The sequence below is a fragment of the Rutidosis leptorrhynchoides genome, chromosome 3 (genome assembly GCF_046630445.1).
Source record: "Rutidosis leptorrhynchoides isolate AG116_Rl617_1_P2 chromosome 3, CSIRO_AGI_Rlap_v1, whole genome shotgun sequence".
NCBI classification, from domain to species: Eukaryota; Viridiplantae; Streptophyta; class Magnoliopsida; order Asterales; family Asteraceae; genus Rutidosis; species Rutidosis leptorrhynchoides.
Genome location: NC_092335.1, coordinates 511,307,334 through 511,329,975, shown reverse-complemented (window position 1 = coordinate 511,329,975; position 22,642 = coordinate 511,307,334). Strand labels below are relative to the sequence as shown.

Genomic DNA, 22,642 nt, shown 5'->3' with positions numbered 1-22,642 from the left:
TATGATGATGATAGTGTTCAATATACATATAAAGATGATGATGTTTGATTATGATTACAGAAGAAAGATACAGAAGATTGGATAAATCAATTGTTTGGGGTAAACAATTCAGAAAGGGTGATAGATGGATGGATGGCTGGGTGTTGTTTGTGGCGATCAAGAGGTCATGAGTTCGAAACCAATTCATGACATTTTTTTTTATTAAATAGCAACAGAAACTAGCTGATTGGGCTTCACCTGGCCTGGCTTGTAGTTGGGCCGAAATCTAATTTATCGTTGGGCTAAAAATTTACTTTGTTGGGCCAAGTTGACTAGTTGGGCCGAAGTGAAACTTGGGCCAAAGATGGAGAGGGAAGCATGCATGTAAAGTTAAAAAAATTTTGGGCGTGAATAAATCAGGCAATGTAAAAGACAGTTGGATGATTAGTGGTGTTTGTGGGTTAGCGAGAGGTTGGGGGTTCGAGCCTGAGCACAGGCAGTTTATTTATTTATTTTTGAAGCTCTTCCCATTAAGGTAGTTATTATTATTATTACTTTTATTTTTATTTTTTTTTATTATTATTGTTATTATTATTAGTAACTCATTAATATAAAAACTATCATTTTTAACAAATAAATATTTTTATACAAAATATATTTAGTACATATACTATAACGATATTAACATCTCATATAACTACATATTAACATTATATAGATAAATATATATTTTTATCATGAATAAACCCTAAAATAAATTGTTATATTAGCTATATAAATATATAAACTAAATATATTACATTTATCTATATCTATATAACATATGAGATAACAAGTACATTATTAATAATATATATATAAACTTGTTCGATTACGATTATATGTTTTAATAGATATACAAATGATATAGGTTCGTGAATCCGTGGCCAACCCTGCATTGTTCTGTTGTTCAATATCGTCATATGTATTTTTACTACAAAATACATTACTGTGAGTTTCATTATTCCCTTTTTATATACATTTTGGGGTGAGAATACATGCAAATGCTTTATTAACTGTTTTACAATATTTATATGCGTGAGTTTCATTTGCCTTTTTACCCTTTATATTTTTGGGCTGAGAATACATGCGCAATTTTTATAAATGTTTTACGAAATAGACACAAGTAATCGAAACTACATTATATGGTTGAATTATCGAAATCGAATATGCCCCTTTTTATTAAGTCTGGTAATCTAAGAATTAGGGAACAGACACCCTAATTGACGTGAATCCTAAAGATATATCTATGGGCCTGACGAACCCCATCCAAAGTACCGGATGCTTTAGTACTTCGATTTTGTTTTATATCATGTCCGAAGGGTTTCCCGGAATGATAGGGGATATTCTTATATGCATCTAGTTAATGTCGATTACCAGGTGTTCAATCCATATGAATGATATTTTGTCTCTATGCATGGGACGTATATTTATGAGAACTGAATATGGAAATCTTGTGGTCTATTAAAATGATGATAATGGTTATTTATGTTAACCTAATGAACTCACCAACCTTTTGGTTGACACTTTAAAGCATGTTTATTCTCAGGTACGAAAGAAATCTTCCGCTGTGCATTTGCTCATTTTAGGGATATTACTTGGAGTCATTCATGACATATTTCAAAAGACGTTGCATTCGAGTCGTTGAGTTCATCAAGATTAATATTAAGTCAATTATAGTTGGATATATTATGAAATGGTATGCATGCCGTCAACTTTCGATGTAATGAAATATTGTCTTTTCAAAAATGAATGCAATGTTTGTAAAATGTATCATATAGAGGTCAAGTACCTCGCGATGAAATCAACTATTGTGAATCATTTATGATCGATACGGACTTCGTCCGGATGGATTAGGACGGGTCCCTACAGTTGGTATCAGAGCGGTGGTCTTAGTGAACCAGGTCTGCATTAGTGTATCTAACTGATAAGTCGTTAGGATGCATCAGTGAGTCTGGACTTCGACCGTGTCTGCATGTCAAAAGTTTTGCTTATCATTTCTAGTCGAAAATCATCTGATTATCATCCTCGAGAAATCACTTGCTTACCATTCTTAGTCTAGACACATTAAACTGCTTTGATTACATGAATAGTGTATAGACAAATTCGTATCTTAGCGTATCTACTAATTCATATCTTAGCATATCTGTTACTGTAGACTTTGCCTGACAACTTCCGGATATTCCTCCGTAACTTATGGGATTTTAGTATTATATATGCATATGTAAATTATGTATTACAGGGTACTAATCTACATTCTATAATCTATTTTTTTTTATCAAAAATCCTTCATCTGATCGTACGAGATGAATCCCTCAAACAGTTCGAGTCCCTCAGATTCCGATAACTATTCCGATAGTTATTCCGACAGCTATTCCGATAAGGATTTCCACTCGAACTCCGAAAGCAGTATAACTAGAATGAATCAACCAATCATCCATCCCCAATTCATCTGATGGGTTCATAGTCGACTTAATCAATGGAGACGCGCAGAAGGCGATCCCTTTCACCAACCGAATTCACCGATTGGCGAAGAACCTGAAGCACTTACCGGCTAACCTATCTGAAACTCCATTTTCAGCCTCATTTCCAGGGTAGCTCGTCACGATTATATTCTATCCACAATTCTAAACCTTATTCATTCGTTCGTTTCTACCGACAATCATCCCGGAATAATAAAAGTCAACGAGTTTCGCGCCCGAGTTGTAGCCTTGGAAAATATGGTGCAAAACGTACCAGCTTCAGCAACATCAACAGCATCAACAGTACCACCAACAACGGTATCGACAGCACCAGTACCATCAACAAACCATGCCTCAACATCTCATTCTGTACCTCGAGTATAATCATCGCTATACGTATCGTTCTACATCAATTATCTTCGTTCTTCATGATGATTATGTAATATCTAATGTTTTAGAGATTATATATTCTTGTTCTAACGATAAATCAAATGAGTTGAATATCATATTGACTCATTAAATCCATGATTACATATGAAGAAAATATATATGTATATATGTTTTCATAAAGATTGTAATTAAAAATTCTTTTGTACAAACTGTTAATGATGAAAATATTTTAACGGGTAGGTAATACCCGAAGAATATTTAAGATTTCACATTAATAAGTTACACTGTACACTCTTCGAATCTGATTCAATGGTTATTTACTATCCTACTTACATCCACAGATATACGTATCCATTCACCGCAGTATAACCATTTCCTTTCAATTTCATACTTGGATTTTGATCTATCAGAATCCAACAAGTGGCATAATGAAGAAAACATTGGACAAAATAAAATTTGTTAGAAACAGACAATTTAACTATGAGGATTTTGTTAAGAATTCACGCTAACAAAATCCTAGCTAACTGTTCCTAGCTAACTGTTAATTCCGTATTACATTTTATTTTATCGCAATTTATTTTATCGCAATTTAATTCTCGCAATTTTATTTATCGTCATTTATTTTCTGTTATTTATTTTACACACTTTAAATATCGGGACACATATACAAGGTTTTGACATATTATATCGACACATCTATATATATTATTTGGAATAACCATAGACACTCTATATGCAGTAATGCCGGAGTTAGCTATACAGGGTTGAGGTTGATTCTACAATAATATATATAGTTTGAGTTGTGATCGAGTCTGAGATGAATACGGGTCACGATACGTATTAATTAATTCAAATATTATACATTAAACTATATATGAATTATTGGACTGCCAACTGAGGACTATCGAATGTGGACTAAAAATATTGGACAATTAAAATGAATTAAAATATTGATTATAACATATGAAACTAAACAATTCTTCAAGTTTGCCACTTGATCTCAACTTAAACCTCATTTGTATCTTGACGATTACAATCTGCGTTCACACCTTTCATAATTCTTGAAAACACCTTAATCGAGAGGATGAACCAACCGTACTTCATCTACGAAAGAAAAGATTGATGCATATAGTTATGCACCTGAAAAACTCTCGGAAACTGAGTAAACGTTTAACACATATCAGTGCTAGCTCCTTTGGCGTTGTTATTATCGAAAATAACATTTCAATTCTTTTCAAAGTAGCCAATTTTGTCACAGCTTCAACAAGTCAACTTCGACTTTTCGTTCTAAACAACCTTGTTATAACCTTGATATATATGCGTGCTCTTTTATTGTTACCGGGGAACCTTTTAAATTCCACCATATTACCAACAGAGGTACCAGCAACCTCGTTGCTCCTTGACTTAAATCTCTCCGACAAATCACTATATTTATCTATTGAAGTCTCGTCATGTACTCATCCGCATCTTGTAACAAGAATTGCCATACCAATTACCGGGAATTAGCAAATCTGTATTGTGAGTCTCGCAACGTTTCCATATCAACAGTTATATGTATCCATATAACATTTATCTCTTAGAACTATGGTCTTTCATTCTGAAATTCTGAAAAGCACCCAGTCTGCAAATTAATGCTATGAATTTTGAAAGGTTGAATGAAGCAACAAAAACTGTAAACGACCTCAATGGCCAAAAGTTTGATAATAAAGAATAGTATGTTGGAAAAGCTCAGAAAAGTTGAAAGTGAAAAACGGATTGAGCTAACCACGAAGGAGGCTAAGGACAAATACAATGACCAAACCCTATATTCAAAGAATCCAGATAATTCTATATCCAATGAAATCTTTAGAGAAAACCTTGCTCTATACTCATATTAAATCTTGTGGAAAATCTTTCTTCATCAACCTTCGATCTTAGAAATTCTGAAAATATCATCATAAATATCTTCGATATTTCTGAGGATATTTTCATAACTCTTCTTATCCGAAATTAGTTATCTCTTCGTGCTATCTGTGTTACATCATAAAAGAAACTATTTTAGTTTCTAAATTCTAAAACCTTCGAGTTTAAAATATGAATGATTTTGAAGTAGTGTTGGGAACTGAAGCATGAGTTAGTATAATATAATGACACTTGATCAACGTGATTATATTACAGTAAGTCATGCTGAGTTTCTAAATGGAACATGATGATTCACAGATTATAACGTCATCATGTGTCATGTTACATAACTCTTTCATTCTGATTAACTTCTGAACATATCAAGAAAATATATTCTCGATAGTTCTATTCTCAGTGATTCTGGTAATGTGACAAATCAAATCGTGCTATTACGTCCTTTCTCGTTTAGAACATTAAGTTCATTCGAAACTCCATACTTACGAATTCTGGACCATTACTCGCTTTACTAGAGATCGATAGGATAATAAAAAGGCAAAGAGCTCCAAAATATAAGAGAAAATATGAAGCCCAATAACAACACGGAGGTTACAAACCATGGATATTAATACGAATAGCAATATAAAGACACGGTATAATTAAGAATAGTATCACCCCAAGGTAATAGTAGGAGTAAACAGATTTTTCTGGTGGAAGATTGAAAAGAAGGATGACAGAAGTGATAATTAAAAAAAAATATCAAGGATTAGAATGGGATTAAGCATTTTCACAATCTTTTGGATGTATGAACTAAGAAAAAAAGTATAGGAATGGTGAGAATAATGGAATGGAAGAGTTTAATGAAAATATCAGACAAAGTAATCGAGGCAGATCACCGTATTTAATTATAGAGATCTTAAATTCCTTACTCACCGAAGAATAAAATCTTTTAAGATTTCGAAGATTTCCTTTAAACCCCTTGAATTCCGAAATTCAACTAAGACAACGTCTAAAGTTAAGACGCACATTATTTTTCTAAATTCAATAGTGACTACATCAAAAGTCAAGATGAATCTTTATTTCTCATTTCACTCTTTTATGATAGCTTCATTTGTGCTCTTCGAATAATCGAATTGTTTTATCCATATTACTCAATAATGATAAAACTCTATTTATCAACTCATATGCATCATGAAAACATTTTTTATTGTTAGCCATGACCACCTCACTCAAATTTCGGGACGAAATTTCTTTAACGGGTAGGTACTGTGACGACCCGGGAATTTTCGACCAAATTTAAACTTAATCTTTATATGTTTCCAAGACGATAAGCAAAGTCTGTTAATCTGAGTCTCAAAATTTTTGGAACTGTTTCATATATTCAATTGACCTTCGACTGTTCTCGACGATTCACGAACAACTAATTGTAAATAGATACATGTATATATATATATATATATATATATATATATATATATATATATATATATATATATATATATATATATATATATATATATATATATATATATATATATATATATAATAATTTGAAATATTAATTAAAATAAAATATGAGTTAATTGTTGGAAATAAATATTTAAATAAGATGCGATATAATGAAAACTATTATTTCAAATGTATATATATATATATATATATATATATATATAAATATGCATATAAATAGTACTTGTAAATATATAAAATAATATTAAATCTATTTGTTTAAAAATATATAATATATATTTATGTGATAAAACTTGTTATTTAAAACTGATTATATTTAGAGGGAGAGTAAATGGAAAATGAATGATTTCGAGCTTAATTAGTAAACGTCAATAACAATCGGTTGACGTTTCATTAAGTTTTAATATATATATATATTACATGTTCATGAAGGACTAAAATAAAAGTTGAACTGTAAATTGATTGCAAAGATCTTAGATTTGTTAAATATATTTTTACCTTTTTAAGTTTGAATATTAGTACTCCGTACATATAAATTGGAATAGAAAATAAATATTTTTTGAACAATTTTTTATCAGGTTTCAAACAGTTAATGAGTGAAATAATTAAATACATTTAATCTAAAAATTTGGGATTTTAGAAACACTTTTATACGTTAACTGTTTAGCATTGGACACGAAATCATACCCGTGAAAACTGTCGGCAGAATACACCCAACCAATTTTCACGAGATGTTAATAAATACTATTTGAGCACTGTGTTAGTCACTTCACCCTCCCAATTCATGTCCACATGAATTATACATAATATATAATATACCTATATATATATATATACATATATATATATATATATATATATATATACATATATATATATATATATATATATATATATATATATATATATATATATATATATATATATATATATATATATATATATATATATATATATATATATAAACTGATACAGAGGATATATACTAAAAACTCCTTCATCTTCATTAGACAACTAACACCAAAGCTTCATCACCACCACACCTACAAATGTTCTGTTTCTGTTTTCTGTTTCAATCGACTAAGACAACCATCGAATACTTGTTGTTACTCGAACCAATCTTGCTATTGCTACAGCCTTTCTAAAAAACCCAAACAACCATCATCTTCGTTATTGTTGCTGTTTTGATCGATCACCATCTTAAACCTGCAGCTCCTGTTTCACCACCATAAACCACTCCAACCGCCAAGTACCATTAAAACTGCTATTGCTCAGCTTCTGTTTTGCTTCGAACCAAGGCTGCATGGTCTGCTGCTGCTAAACCTTATTTTCTATTCATTCATGCTGCTGCTACGAGTGTTTCTGTTTGATGTCGAGCAAAACCAAAGACCCAAAAACCCTCTTATCTTTTACTGCTACTTCTGTCTACTTGTTTCTGTTTCTAGTCAGGCTACTACGCTGCAACTGCAGCTGCTATTTTTCTATTTTGTTCAAACAAACACAAACCCGTAAACCACCAAGCAAACCACCATTTATTCTTGAGTTTTGTCACTGTATCATTGCTACAGCTGCCACGTCTGTTTCCTTTTCTGTCGAGCTTCAAACACAGACCCAAACACCATTATTGTATGGACTGCTAGTACTGCTCGTGTATGCTGCTACAGCAGCTGTTCGTGCTTCCGTTCCTGTTACAGCGAATAAAATGATCGATGAAGAATATGAACGGTAGATGATGATGATCGTGACATTCCTGCTACTGCTACTGTTTTGTTTTGTTCGATAAGAACGATGATGGTGATGATCGAAACGATGAAGATGATTATGGAGAGGATGATAAGGATGTCGTGATGTTGATGATGATTTGATGATGATTGTGATGTTAGAAGATGATGATGACTGTAAAATTTAGAACGATGATGATGAAACGTGTTATGAAGATGATATTGTATTAATGGTAATATACATGATAATGAAGAGATGATAGGATTATGTGATGGAAATGGTGATGAAGGGATGACGATGAAGTTAGAATGATGATGGTCATGATTCGGTGATGAGGTTAAAACGATGATAATAATAACCGTATGATGATGATAGTGTTCAATATACATATAAAGATGATGATGTTTGATTATGATTACAGAAGAAAGATACAGAAGATTGGATAAATCAATTGTTTGGGGTAAACAATTCAGAAAGGGTGATAGATGGATGGCTGGCTGGGTGTTGTGTGTGGCGATCGAGAGGTCATGAGTTCGAAACCAATTCATGACATTTTTTTTTATTAAATAGCAACAGAAACTAGCTGATTGGGCTTCACCTGGCCTGGCTTGTAGTTGGGCCGAAATCTAATTTATCGTTGGGCTGAAAATTTACTTTGTTGGGCCAAGTTGACTAGTTGGGCCGAAGTGAAACTTGGGCCAAAGATGGAGAGGGAAGCATGCATGTAAAGTTAAAAAAATTTTGGGCGTGAATAAATCAGGCAATGTAAAAGACAGTTGGATGATTAGTGGTGTTTGTGGGTTAGCGAGAGGTTGGGGGTTCGAGCCTGAGCACAGGCAGTTTATTTATTTATTTTTGAAGCTCTTCCCATTAAGGTAGTTATTATTATTATTACTTTTATTTTTATTTTTTTTATTATTATTGTTATTATTATTAGTAACTCATTAATATAAAAACTATCATTTTTAACAAATAAATATTTTTATACAAAATATATTTAGTACATATACTATAACGATATTAACATCTCATATAACTACATATTAACATTATATAGATAAATATATATTTTTATCATGAATAAACCCTAAAATAAATTGTTATATTAGCTATATAAATATATAAACTAAATATATTACATTTATCTATATCTATATAACATATGAGATAACAAGTACATTATTAATAATATATATATAAACTTGTTCGATTACGATTATATGTTTTAATAGATATACAAATGATATAGGTTCGTGAATCCGTGGCCAACCCTGCATTGTTCTGTTGTTCAATATCGTCATATGTATTTTTACTACAAAATACATTACTGTGAGTTTCATTATTCCCTTTTTATATACATTTTGGGGTGAGAATACATGCAAATGCTTTATTAACTGTTTTACAATATTTATATGCGTGAGTTTCATTTGCCTTTTTACCCTTTATATTTTTGGGCTGAGAATACATGCGCAATTTTTATAAATGTTTTACGAAATAGACACAAGTAATCGAAACTACATTATATGGTTGAATTATCGAAATCGAATATGCCCCTTTTTATTAAGTCTGGTAATCTAAGAATTAGGGAACTGACACCCTAATTGACGTGAATCCTAAAGATAGATCTTTGGGCCTGACGAACCCCATCCAAAGTACCGGATGCTTTAGTACTTCGATTTTGTTTTATATCATGTCCGAAGGGTTTCCCGGAATGATAGGGTATATTCTTATATGCATCTAGTTAATGTCGATTACCAGGTGTTCAATCCATATGAATGATATTTTGTCTCTATGCATTGGACGTATATTTATGAGAACTGAATATGAAAATCTTGTGGTCTAATAAAATGATGATAATGGTTATTTATGTTAAACTAATGAACTCACCAACCTTTTGGTTGACACTTTAAAGCATGTTTATTCTCAGGTACGAAAGAAATCTTCCGCTGTACATTTGCTCATTTTAGGGATATTACTTGGAGTCATTCATGACATATTTCAAAAGACGTTGCATTCGAGTCGTTGAGTTCATCAAGATTAATATTAAGTCAATTATAGTTGGATATATTATGAAATGGTATGCATACCGTCAACTTTCGATGTAATGAAATATTGTCTTTTCAAAAACGAATGCAATGTTTGTAAAATGTATCATATAGAGGTCAAGTACCTCGCGATGAAATCAACTATTGTGAATCGTTTATGATCGATACGGACTTCGTCCAGATGGATTAGGACGGGTCCCTACAAATTTGACCGGTTGCACGTGCTAACAGTGACCATATACTGAATCCGCCCCTGCATTTTCATGAGTAAGTAAAAGATTTTAGATTGACATGTTCATGAGTAAAGTAAAAGATTTTAGATTCAACAATTAATGTAAATGTATTATAAGCTAAATATCACTTATGTAATTCAAATGTAAATCACTTAATTTGTACATGATTACATTCGACTATCAAATTAAGAGTGTGTTTGATAAAACTCAATTAAACTTAATGATTCAATAATTATGAAAGATAATAACATGTTTAATAATCATTATAAAGTAACTATATATATAATGTAAAATTAAGGTATTAAGTGAAAATAAAAAAAATGTATAATGATTTGATAAGTATGATATGATACTAGCTTATAGTTTAAGGAGTATTTATATTAAAAGATATAACGGTTCTAGTTATTGAGTCGACAGTCAGCGTCGATTTATTGGCGACTTGACTGACTCTTAGAGTCTAAATTAAATTTCAGGCCAGATTTAAAACTCATGAAATTTGATTTTACCATTTTTATGACGTCTCAATTTTATTTTATTTTATAAAACTTTTTCCTACTTATTGGCCGAAGGTCCACTCGGAAACAATCTATCTATCCTTCGAATAGAGAGAGATGTCTTTCTCTACTTTTGATAGTGTTTTCACTCTGGGTAGAGAAATGAATTGTCTTTATTCTCGGATAGGGGAAGGATTATCTACATCTCACCTCCCCCATACACCATTTATGAGGTATTGGGTTTTGTTGTTGTTGTTGTTATATTAAAAGATATGGAAGTGTTAATTAATAGTGGAAAAAGTATTTTAACTCTAAATAGTTCAGCAGAGATTACTGAACGATTCCACTTTTTTTTAGTTTTGATAATACAAACAAATACATTGAATACTAATCGATTAAGTTATCAGTATTTAATATTTAACCATTCAATTTAGACAATTAATTGCACACTAATGTCTACAGCGACGTTTTCAGTAATCTCGTTTCTTTAATGATTTTGTAGCTCTAGTGAGATGTAATATATAGAGAAGGAGAGTGATCCGTACACCATTAATTTTTAGCCGTACATCATCAATATGCATTATAATGTTTAAATACATAGTATTTTCATAGTCTAGATTGAGTTAATTGTAATATCGGTTTGCCAGATTTTCTAATAAAATCATTCTCCACTTTCACAATACATTTGGCCTAGCTGCTTAGCGTTGAACTATATAAATTTTTATGTCTTTGTTTTTTTATTTATAGTATCATATAAATCTTTAAAACGATGATTTCATAAATAAGGATTATTTAAGCTTAAAAAAATTTGAAAATAAAGAAAAAATTTCTAAGCCCCTCATGATGATGTCATTAAAATAATTAATCATTTTTAATAAAAATATTAACATTTTAATTGTATAATATATGAAACATTATGTACAACCAGGGGCGGATCTACTAGCAAAGGAGTGGTTGCACGTGCTACCAGTGAAAGAAATCCGTATAGTGTTAAAAAAATTGGATTTTTAAGTTGTGCTACCACTGAATTTTGTTGTTTTTCTTTGTGTGCTACTGGTAGGGAAGCATGGGGCATCACAAAATCAGGAGCATAAATTAAATTAGATCAGTTTTTTTGAATTTTTAGAAGAAAAATTGAAATTTTATTTTAGGTTTTAATGGAGGTTGGAACTGTAACGAAGAAGATGATAATTGGGAAAGCGAATAAGTAATAGTCCAGGGTATGACAAAAGTTAGTGGGCCTCGTTAATTACTTGGTTTCTTTTGTTGTACGAGCAAATGAATAATAAATAAATAAATAATTTATCCGTACTACTTGTGGAATAACATAAAATGGTCAAAATAGTGTTCATAACTTAATAGACCATTCCAAAGAGTATTACTCCGTATATATTTGTGATATTTTGCTGTGGTTATTGTTTTTATGATTATTATTGTTAAAACAATATTTATTTAGTATTATTATTAATATTTTATTATTATATGATGGAGTATAATTAAATATGGACCAATATTTTATTATTATAATTATTAACTATATTTTATTATTAAATATTTTGCCCCCTTACAAATTTTGGATCCACCGCTAGATATAAGCTATCTAATAGAAAAAAATTTAGCCTTGTAACTAGTGACACCAGTGACTAGCATTCCTAGATCCGCCACTGTGTACAACCTTATGATAAAATACTTTCATAACCATATGTACAATTTTATGATAAAACACCTCAATGATCATATGTACAATATTTGAAATATTATGTACAACTTTATGATAAGACACCTACATAACCATATGTACAAACTTTAAAACAAATTGTATATTTTTTTTACAAAATACCCAATTAACACATGTACATACTTTGAAGTATATTGTACAACCTTCATATAATAATTATATTTTAGTTTTCTTTTCAAAAAAGTAAAGAGGCATTTATTATTACTAATAATTATTATTAAAAATATAAATATTCAATTTTAGAGCAAACTTTATTATTATTATATTATCATTATTTAAATATGGATTCTTTTTACGGGATTAATTACGTTACAAATATATGTGAAAAATATATCTCAATAAAATATTATAATGTAACTTTTATGATAAGAAAAATAATAATTATGATGAAAATTGAAAGAAATTGGTGGGAGAATAAATGTAGTTCATTTATTATGACCAAGTTAAGTATATATCAATACGTATGTAAAAACAACAACAAATTTCTTAGTCGGAATCTGTAGTTCCACGGGTCATTAAATTAAATGACTTTAGCATTTACGTTCACTTAATACCTAAAATATATTATTAAAGTGTTTCGTTTAAACAAACTCGTAATTTAACGGATTATTTCACTAGTTTATATATATATATATATATATATATATATATATATATATATATATATATATATATATATATATATATATATATATATATATATATATATATATACACATACATACATACATATATAAGGGCAGGTTCAAACAAGAACCACTAAAAAGGTGAGAACTGCGAGAACTACTTAATTTAATAGTTTTTATGTGTTTAAATGCAACAAAATACATGCAAATGTTAATTAATGCACATATCATTAACAAACATATGTTCATTATCTCAAATTACATGTTAAATTGTTAATTATATGAAACTGTTCACATGTTCGGAAACAAATATGCACATGTGAACGAGAAACTATATATTTAATTATATATGTAAAATATAAGTGTTTTTCAACTATTTTATGTTTATTCATACTCTTCATCAAAGTTTATGCGTGATTCAATCTGGTTACATGTGAAAATCTTTATAAATCAAAAGTTCTCGCAGTTCTCGCCTTTTTTATGGTTCTCGTTTGAACTTTTAGCAATATATATATATATATATATATATATATATATATATATATATATATATATATATATATATATATATATATATATATATATATATATTTAATGCTTAAGTGTTGTATTTAATTTCCTATTTTTGAAAATGCAACTAATCACAACAATATATATATTCGAGTTCTGTAACACCAAAGTGGTACAAAAATAAATATATTTCTCTACCTACACGATCATCGTATTTGACATAGTCCCCTAGTAACATACTTTCTTTGATCGATATGTATTCCAAATCTTCACTAATCGAAGGCGAAAAAACAAATCGCGCACGTCCAATCTACGTCCCTAACCATATTTCAGACCCTAACTACGTTCGCATTCTTGATACAACTCTTCGAGATGGAGAACAATCATCCGGTGTCACATTAACACCAAAAGAAAAACTCGAGATCGCTCATCAACTTGCTAAATTAGGAGTTGACGTTATCGAAGCAGGGTTCCCTGCGGCCTCTGAATCAGAAGCACAAGTCGTTAAGTTGATCGCACAAGAGGTTGGAAACGGTAAAGATGGTGATCATGTGCCCGTTATTTGTTGCTTAGCGAGGTGCAACAAGGCGGATATCGATAAGGCGTGGGAAGCTGTAAAATGTGCTAAGTATCCGAGGATATTAACGTTTATAGCGACAAGTGAGATTCATATGAAGCATAAGTTAAATATGTCGAAAGAGGAAGTGATTGCAAGGGCGAAAAGTATGGTGAGTTATGCTAGGAGTTTGGGGTGTAATGACATTGAATTTGGCCCTGAAGATACAACAAGGTACGTATGTTTCCTTAAAAAAACTTATGATAGACACACCAAAAAAAAAAAAAAAAAAAAATTCCTTGGCCATCTTAAGTAGTCTACTAGTTGAAGTTTAGATATTTTAACAAATGATCTCTACGTTAAACTTCACTAGTAATTAATACGGAGTATATATTAATGAAATCATGTAGTAAAATAACTGAATACAGTCACAAACTAATTCGGTTTATTTTGAGAGAGGAGAGATGTTTATATTTTATTAATTAATCATCTAGATAATTCCAAAGTGAATGGGGTATGATTCTCACACACAATTTTTTAATCCTTACACACCAATTTAAAGAAATGGAGTATTATTAGAAGAGTAAAAGGTTAAAATAGGTGTGTGAGGATAAAAAAGAGTGTGTTAGAATCGTCCCCAAAGTGAATGGTTAGATGAGTATATATTTTAAAGCATTAAGGGTTGACAAGTAAGCATACTAACGCAGCCGTGCAATACACATTTAAGCATAATATAATATTTTAAAATTATTTAAGTATTATTTTCCGTTTAACAGTAGAAATTAAAAAGGGTAGAAGAATAGAAGATAGATATTTACAATAAATTATTTATGCACGAAAATATAACAACTGATGAACTGATAGCTTAAAATTTATATTATAATAATAGATTATTCAAATTACTAAAATATGGTTCCCATTCTACCACCAGTAAGACCACTCCTATGGGAGCATTATCGGTAGTTACCCGTCACTACCCGTTCATTACCCGCATAATGTCATAGGCATCAATTCATTATAGACATTAGTTATAAGGCTTTCACCATGAATTTAACTAGTGCTTCTTAATTCTTTATAGGCATTAGTGAGGTCTACTAGTATCTTTTTGTAACAAAATACCCCATTCAAGATATGTACAAGCATTAATGCATATTATACAACCTTTTTTATGAGCATTGTACAAGCATTAATTCATATTGTACAAGCATTCATATATATTTAACCGTATTTGTGTTTATTAATAAAAGTGTTGTTTTAAAAAAAATGTGATTATATGTACAATTAATGACGTAGCAGTTAAGAGGAAGATATTTTAGCCATTATAGGCAGTGTGTATTTATAGGATTTTATGAGTTAGTTATAGGATTTGGGTGTTGAAGTGGCGCTGATGTGGAAGGTTTAGAGGATAAATAGTTTAGTTACGATAAGGAGTGGCCTAACAATTTCAATTTATTACTCCGTACTATTGTACTTATCCAGTCACATATAACATGTCATCTATAAATACACAATGAAAACTCAAATAATTTTACTTTTGTGCATTTAAACAAACAATATATTAGACAAGGATCAATAAATAGAGGTATAAATGAGTTGAGTTGAGTTGAGTTGAGTTCGAGTTTTGCTAAGTTCAAACCCAGTTCGTTCAAAATTTAGTTTGAGCTCGAACTTCACTGATCACTCATTTTAAGCTTAACATATTAAGTCCGAACTCATCCCGTTTGATATTATACAAGCGTAAGTTCACCTTGTTTTGTTGGCTCAAAATTCGGCTCGTTTATATTGACAATGTCGGGGTTACTCATGGGCATTGCCACATGAACAAGGGCCCAGGAAATCAGCATTATATTGAGGTCGGAGCATCATAGCCCAAATTATATTTTCTTAACTAGTCCATTAGAAAAAGATCATTCTTTAGCCCAAAATAGCCCATTGTGTGTCCGGCCTGAATTTTTTACATTCATAAACTGCGATTCTTTTTTTAATACGGATGAATAAGATAGGACCGTCTACAACTTTAACGCATTAAAATGGGTGTTGATAAATCTAATATTAAAACTGATTGATCCAAATTTTATCGGTACACAACCAAACAAATATTTTAATGCATGCTTGGTTGTATAGCATAAAATTTGATTATGTACGATCATCACTCTTAATGTATTGATGAGTAATGAGTTATTGAGTTGTATAATTGTACTGTATAATCTATTAATTAATAAGATAGTGTAACTATCAATTTTAATGTTAGGATATTCCAACTGTGATATCCATTTAATTTTAATAATAAAATTTAAAACAAAAAATTGAATTAAATTATTAAAATTAATTTTTTAATAATGTCTATTTTATATACATTAATGCCAATGTTTTTAAATTAATTACGGAGTATTAAATTAACTTTATTTATTGTCATCTTGTAGGTTAATTAATAATTTTTAGTTTATTTTCAAATAGATAATTTTAATTAAATAATATAAAACAGATAATTAACCGTAACATAAATTATTCTAGTCACTTCAAGGAAAATACTAGATAAATTTTTTTATCATTCACATCAAATAATTAAAGCTTATCTATTTATATAAATTTACAATAATACTAAAAGAAAAATACTACACGTAATTAATTAAATTGAGCGAATATATTTCGTTCATACCATTTTCTATTCGCTAATATAACATCTGATAAATAAATTTGACCCAAAGGTCAAAAGTCAAAACTTTTACTCGGAACATCAGACGTAGACATATTTGTGAGTTATAACAAAACAACCACATGCTTACATGTATCATTTACAATATGCAAAAATACTAAAATACTTGTACAAGTTTTTACATATCATGTACAATACGTTATACGTCAATACTTGTAACCGAAGCAGAGTGGTTTGTACGTTTCTTTCATCTTCTCGTTCATTAATCCCCAAAAACAAGCCCAGCCGTGCAGTGGATGGAGTGGTGTGCATATTGGCCATGTTCAATAACTGAGGTTGGTGTCATTATTTAGCACATGTTGTCTGTGGCTGATTCTTGGAACAACAAAATCAATTTTATTATATATTGTTTTAGGCAAGCTTGTTTGATTAACTGATTACATATTTGTTATGGGCATATTTAATGCAACGAATGGTGTAAAATGAAGCATTTTTAACTATATAAAAATGAATATCTATAACTTCATTTCGCTCATACCGTAGAGAGTTTATTGGTTCTGCCCGTAAACTAGGCCTCACGCCGAATCACATAAAGTTTTGTGTCATTTTCTATTTCTTAATTGCTCTATTTAATTTCTTCGGTCAATATGTATTCCAAATCTTCACTAATCGAAGGCGAAAAAACAAATCGCCCACGTCCAATCTACGTCCCTAACCATATTTCAGACCCTAACTATGTTCGCATTCTTGATACAACTCTTCGAGATGGAGAACAATCATCAGGTGTCACATTAACACCAAAAGAAAAACTCGGAATTGCTCATCAACTTGCTAAGTTAGGAGTTGACGTTATCGAAGCAGGGTTCCCTGCAGCCTCTGAATCAGAATCACAAGTCGTTAAGTTGATCGCACAAGAGGTTGGAAACGTTAATGATGGTGATCATGTGCCCATTATTTGTTGCTTAGCGAGGTGTAATAAGGCGGATATCGATAAGGCATGGGAAGCTGTAAAATGTGCCAAGTTTCTGAGGATATTATCGTTTATAGCGGCAAGTGAGATTCATATGAAATATAAGTTAAATATGTCTAAAGAGGAAGTGGCGGAAAGGGCGAAAAATATGGTGAGTTATGCTATAAGTTTGGGTGCTACAAGGTAAGTATGTTACCTTAATTTCGCTTTTCAAATAGAAAATGTTACCTTAATTTCATTTTACCTACTAGAATGAGTAAATGACTTTCACTATGAAATGTAAAAAAAAAAAAAAAAAAAAAAAACCTAACTTATGGTAGATAATAAATACAGTGCATAATATATGGGTTGCCAACAAACTTAATCTAAAAGTGGTAGACAATTTACAATTTATGTCCTTCGCCTTTTTCATATTTACATATTTCATCCCTAACTACAAGGGTGAAACTTTCTAGAGGCCTCGGGTTTGAATCCCTACGAGCACTGTTGTAAAAAAACCGATTACACGCCGATTAATCTCCGATTAATCATTTTTAAGAACAATCCGTTCCGATTTTCAAAAATCCGTTTAATTAAACGGTCAACGTCAATTGATGAGTCAAAATCGAATTTGGTAATTAAAATAGGTCAAAGTAAAAAATGATTAACATTTTAACATGCATTTACACTAGAACGTTATAGTTTTTGAGCAAAATGAATAATTTTGGACAATTATGTTAAAGTTTATTTTTATATTTATGGTTTTATTTCTATATTTACACATATAATTCTGGAAATTTAATATTTAAATGTATACAGTACAATCCGATTAATCCCCGATTAATCCCCGAATTACCGATTAATCATTCAAAAGTCCCGACCGATTAATCCCCGAATAGCAAATTTTGCAACCTTGCCTACGAGTGCAAAATAAGTTCCCTTGTAGCCACACACGCTCACTCGCGATAATTTCGAACTATCCGCATAATAGGTGATCGCTATGGGATTAGTTGGTTCGCAAAGCAGATCAAAACCTTATGTATAAAAAGAATATTCCATCACACCTTTTATCACAAATTAGATACATTTAGAGGTGCAAACGATCTGGACAAAGTCTAAGATAGCCCGAGGATGTTCAAGCTCGGCCAGCTTGCATTCCAGAAAGCTCAAGCTTGAGCTCGGCTCGAGTCGAGCCTTTTTATATTAATTTAAGCTCGGCATATAATTGTTAAAAGCTCGAGCTCGTCTTGTGATACATGTTATAAGCTCGAACTCGGCTCATGATCAACTCTTGATTAGCTAAAAAGGTATAATCGAGATTAAGCTGGAATTGAGGTCATTAAAAGTTATGAGGTTATTCTTGCTCACGTTACCCGGAAGGGTGAAAACATTAAATATGATTACGCGGCCTATTTGGACATTCATTCTTAGCTGCTTCCTTTCTTTATAGCCATTCATTCCTACTACCGCAATGTGGATCTCCTCTTCCGGGCTTCCTTTCTTTATTTCCATTCCCACTGCTGGCTTTCTGTGTCCGTTTCTCAAATCTTTCATGGCTACTTAAAAATTTAAACCTGTGACTTCACTCGAGGTGTTCATGGCCCCAAGCACTGGCTATCTTGGAATGGTTCGATTGGAGCTCGATTTATTAAGGAAAACTCGAAATATGAGCACACTGAAAAAGAAAAGACTGAGTATGAGTATGAATTTTACTCAAAAGATTCGGACTTGACCAGAATTAATCAATCGATATTTTTCAGTGAGATGTTATGAGAAGTAAGTGTGTTTTGTTTACCTCTTAATTAAATGATTCAGCGATGAATACTGAATCATTCAACATTTAGCGCGTTTGTTTCTAACCTCTGAATGACATATAATGCTGAATGGTTCAACATTCAGTGCTGAACCGTTCAGAGTTGAAACACTTTCTTAGCCATTAAGTACCAAGTATTTTGTAATATCCTCCTAAAATCATATCCAGAACACTTAAGTAACAAGTATATTGAATTTTTTATTCATGTAACACGTTAATAAGGTAATTTTACCCAATTAATACCGTCCATTCTAAATGTTTATTAAAAAGTTTATATTCATTGGGTACTAAGTTTATTCCGATACTTTGAAGCAGTCAGATTATGAACCATTCAGCACTAAATCATCCAGTTTTATTAAAAATAGCCTATGATTATATGAAAGTGTGAAATTGATTGTGAAATTGTTGCGAAATATATTGTTGTGGACTTATGTAATTGTCTTAGCTTATTTGGTATTAGTCATGTATTTGAATTTTTTAGTAAAGAGTAGTACTGTAGTAGAGTAATATGAGATAATTAAAAATATAATAAACGAGCTCTAATTTATGCTTGAACTTAGGTTCGAGCTCATTTAGGTCAGGCTCGAACTGAACATTTAACGAGCCGAATTCGAATAGCTCACAAGGCTTATGTTCTGTTTTGTTAAGAGATTTGAAAGCAGAGTTTGGGTGAAGATATATTCATAAACTAAATATTGGTGTAATGTTTAACAGATCTGAAAGAGAGTTCTTATATGAGATATTGGGTGAAGTTATTAAAGGAGGTGCAACAACTATTGGCATTGGTGATACTGTTGGTTACAGTTTGCCTCGTGAGTTTGGACAACTCATTTCTGATATAAAAGCCAATACTCCTGGTATTGAGAATGTTATTATTTCAACTCATTGCCATAATGATTTAGGTGTTGCTACTGCTAATACTTTAGAGGTAAATATGTATACAGAATATGTTATTGATTCGTGTTTCACTCGATCAAAAAGTTACTTACATTATTGCGGATATATTCCAGGGTGTTGTTTCGGGTGCAAGGCAGCTAGAAGTGACGATAAATGGAATTGGAGAGAGAGCTGGTAATGCTTCTTTGGAAGAGGTTAGTTTCAGTTTATCAATTATTGACACCTGCGTGTAGGGGTGGATCCAGTTTAGAGCGAATGATGTAGATAGATGGGAGTGGGTCCCAATAATTTGAATTTTTTATATTGTATATGACACCACCAAATTTAAAGTCAGATTTCTACTATATTCAAAGACATATTTTTGTATACTTGTAAAATTAATGATTTTATTGGAAGTAACTGCCATTTTTTTTGGGAAAAATTGATAAAGTATCACTCAAATTAGATATGATCACTCTGCGTTTAGATCCTAGAATCGCCACTAATAACTGGGGCTATGATTATTAAAATTCGATGTTTTAAGCTATTATATTGTTTTTCTCAATTGTTTTTACCATTTTGCACTGTCAAAAAAGTAATTCTGGATCAGCGAGGGAGGTTTAAAATTGAAACTTTTGATAACTATTAGATGCCTTACTTTTTGTTGAAGTTAGGTGGTAATGGCTATAAAATGCAAAGGAAAGATTTTGGATGATCTTTACACTGGGATTAATACAGAGCATATTGTCATGGCTAGCAAGATGGTTAGTAATTTATCAAAGTTTTAATTACAATTATGTTTCATGTCACAATACTTAAACAGGGATTCACTCTGCATATTTATTGTTTAGGTGGAAAAATATAGTGGAATGCTGGTGCAGCCGCATAAGGCGATTGTTGGTGCTAATGCTTTTGCTCATCAAAGCGGTATTCATCAGGTTGGTCTTTGGTTATGGCCTTTTATAGGTATATATAAGAAGAAACGGGTTGTATGAATAACTTTTCAGTAAACTTACTAGATACACTGCTTTCTATTGTATAGGATGGAGTCCTCAAGAATAAAAACACATACGAAATCATGTGTCCTGAAGATATTGGCCTTTATCGAACTAATGTGTCAGGACTTACACTTGGAAAACTTAGGTACGATGTTGTAAAAGTGGTTACTTTTTATTGCATTGTTTCGGATCGAAGTAGTCTAATATTTTGAAACATTGTTTTACAGTGGACGTCATGCTTTAAAGATCAAACTTCTTGAGGTAAAACGCGATATATGGTGATCTTATTGATTTTTGTTTGAATAAGGTAGCTAATACCTTAGTTGTTGTGCATTAAACATGGTTTTATTTGTCTCTACAGCTTGGTTACGATTATGATGGAAAAGAACTTAATGATCTCTTTTGGCGCTTTAAATCCATAGCGGAAACGAAAAAGGTAGCGAAAATACTTCTTTAATAAAATTTCATTGTTGCTTTTTACATTCGTACAACAAATTTGGACGATTATTCGCTAATTAATTGGATCCTTAATATTTAAACTAGGTTATCACCGATGATGATCTCATGACATTGGTTTCAAATTGAGATATTGGTACGTGTACGATATTTATTCTTAGACGAATGAATGTTTGTTAATTCTAGATTCTAAAAACTACATTTCTTTAAAAACATGAGGATGAAATTTCGTTAAGAGTGTAAACTGTTCTTGATCCTGTTTGTTTAATGCAGGTTCAGCATATTATGAAGAAAATAAGAGTATAGTGTTATGATCAAAGAACACACACGCACTCACTTATAGTTGGGAACCAAGATTATCAAATAAATGTGTAACCTTAAATCATTTATTTATATTATAGATTATAGATAGATATTAAAGATAATTTTAAATTTCACTCCGTTTTTATTCATGCTAATACATGACCCAAATAAATTGTAAGAAAGAATGTAAGTTACATTTATTCATTAAATGCCTGGCATGTAAAAATTGTACAATCACATTTATTAATTTTCTATATTTCATATTTTTTCTTACAAAATAAGTTTTACGTACAAACAAATATTTACAAAATGACATCTAGCAATATATTTTTACAAAAATTGGTTTGACCAAGTGTTTCTTCGTATCATTATGTCGGTCAGTTAGTGTAGCTCAATGGATGAACTCTTTTCCTTGCATTTATATTGTTCTTTTCATAGCATTTGATATT

General features: G+C 30.9%; 1 protein-coding gene across 1 annotated transcript; it reads left to right on the top strand.

The window, feature by feature from the left end:
- Positions 1–13,714: 13,714 nt before the first annotated feature.
- Positions 13,715–22,442, top strand: LOC139902892 (2-isopropylmalate synthase A-like). The gene is made up of 10 exons (XM_071885559.1): positions 13,715–14,376; positions 20,275–20,488; positions 20,571–20,651; positions 21,111–21,200; positions 21,288–21,374; positions 21,479–21,579; positions 21,662–21,695; positions 21,796–21,870; positions 21,978–22,026; positions 22,164–22,442. Exons 1-9 carry the CDS (start codon positions 13,841–13,843, stop codon positions 22,017–22,019), a joined length of 1,260 nt encoding a protein of 419 aa, XP_071741660.1. The 5' UTR covers positions 13,715–13,840; the 3' UTR covers positions 22,020–22,026; positions 22,164–22,442.
- Positions 22,443–22,642: the final 200 nt, after the last annotated feature.

Coding starts and splice junctions, on each gene's coding strand:
- LOC139902892 (XM_071885559.1), top strand. CDS start 13,841: ATGTATTCCAAATCTTCACTAATCGAAGGCGAAAAAACAAATCGCGCA. Junction 20,652..21,110: donor GTAATGCTTCTTTGGAAGAG/GTTAGTTTCAGT, acceptor TGTTGAAGTTAG/GTGGTAATGGCTATAAAATG. Junction 21,201..21,287: donor TTGTCATGGCTAGCAAGATG/GTTAGTAATTTA, acceptor TTTATTGTTTAG/GTGGAAAAATATAGTGGAAT.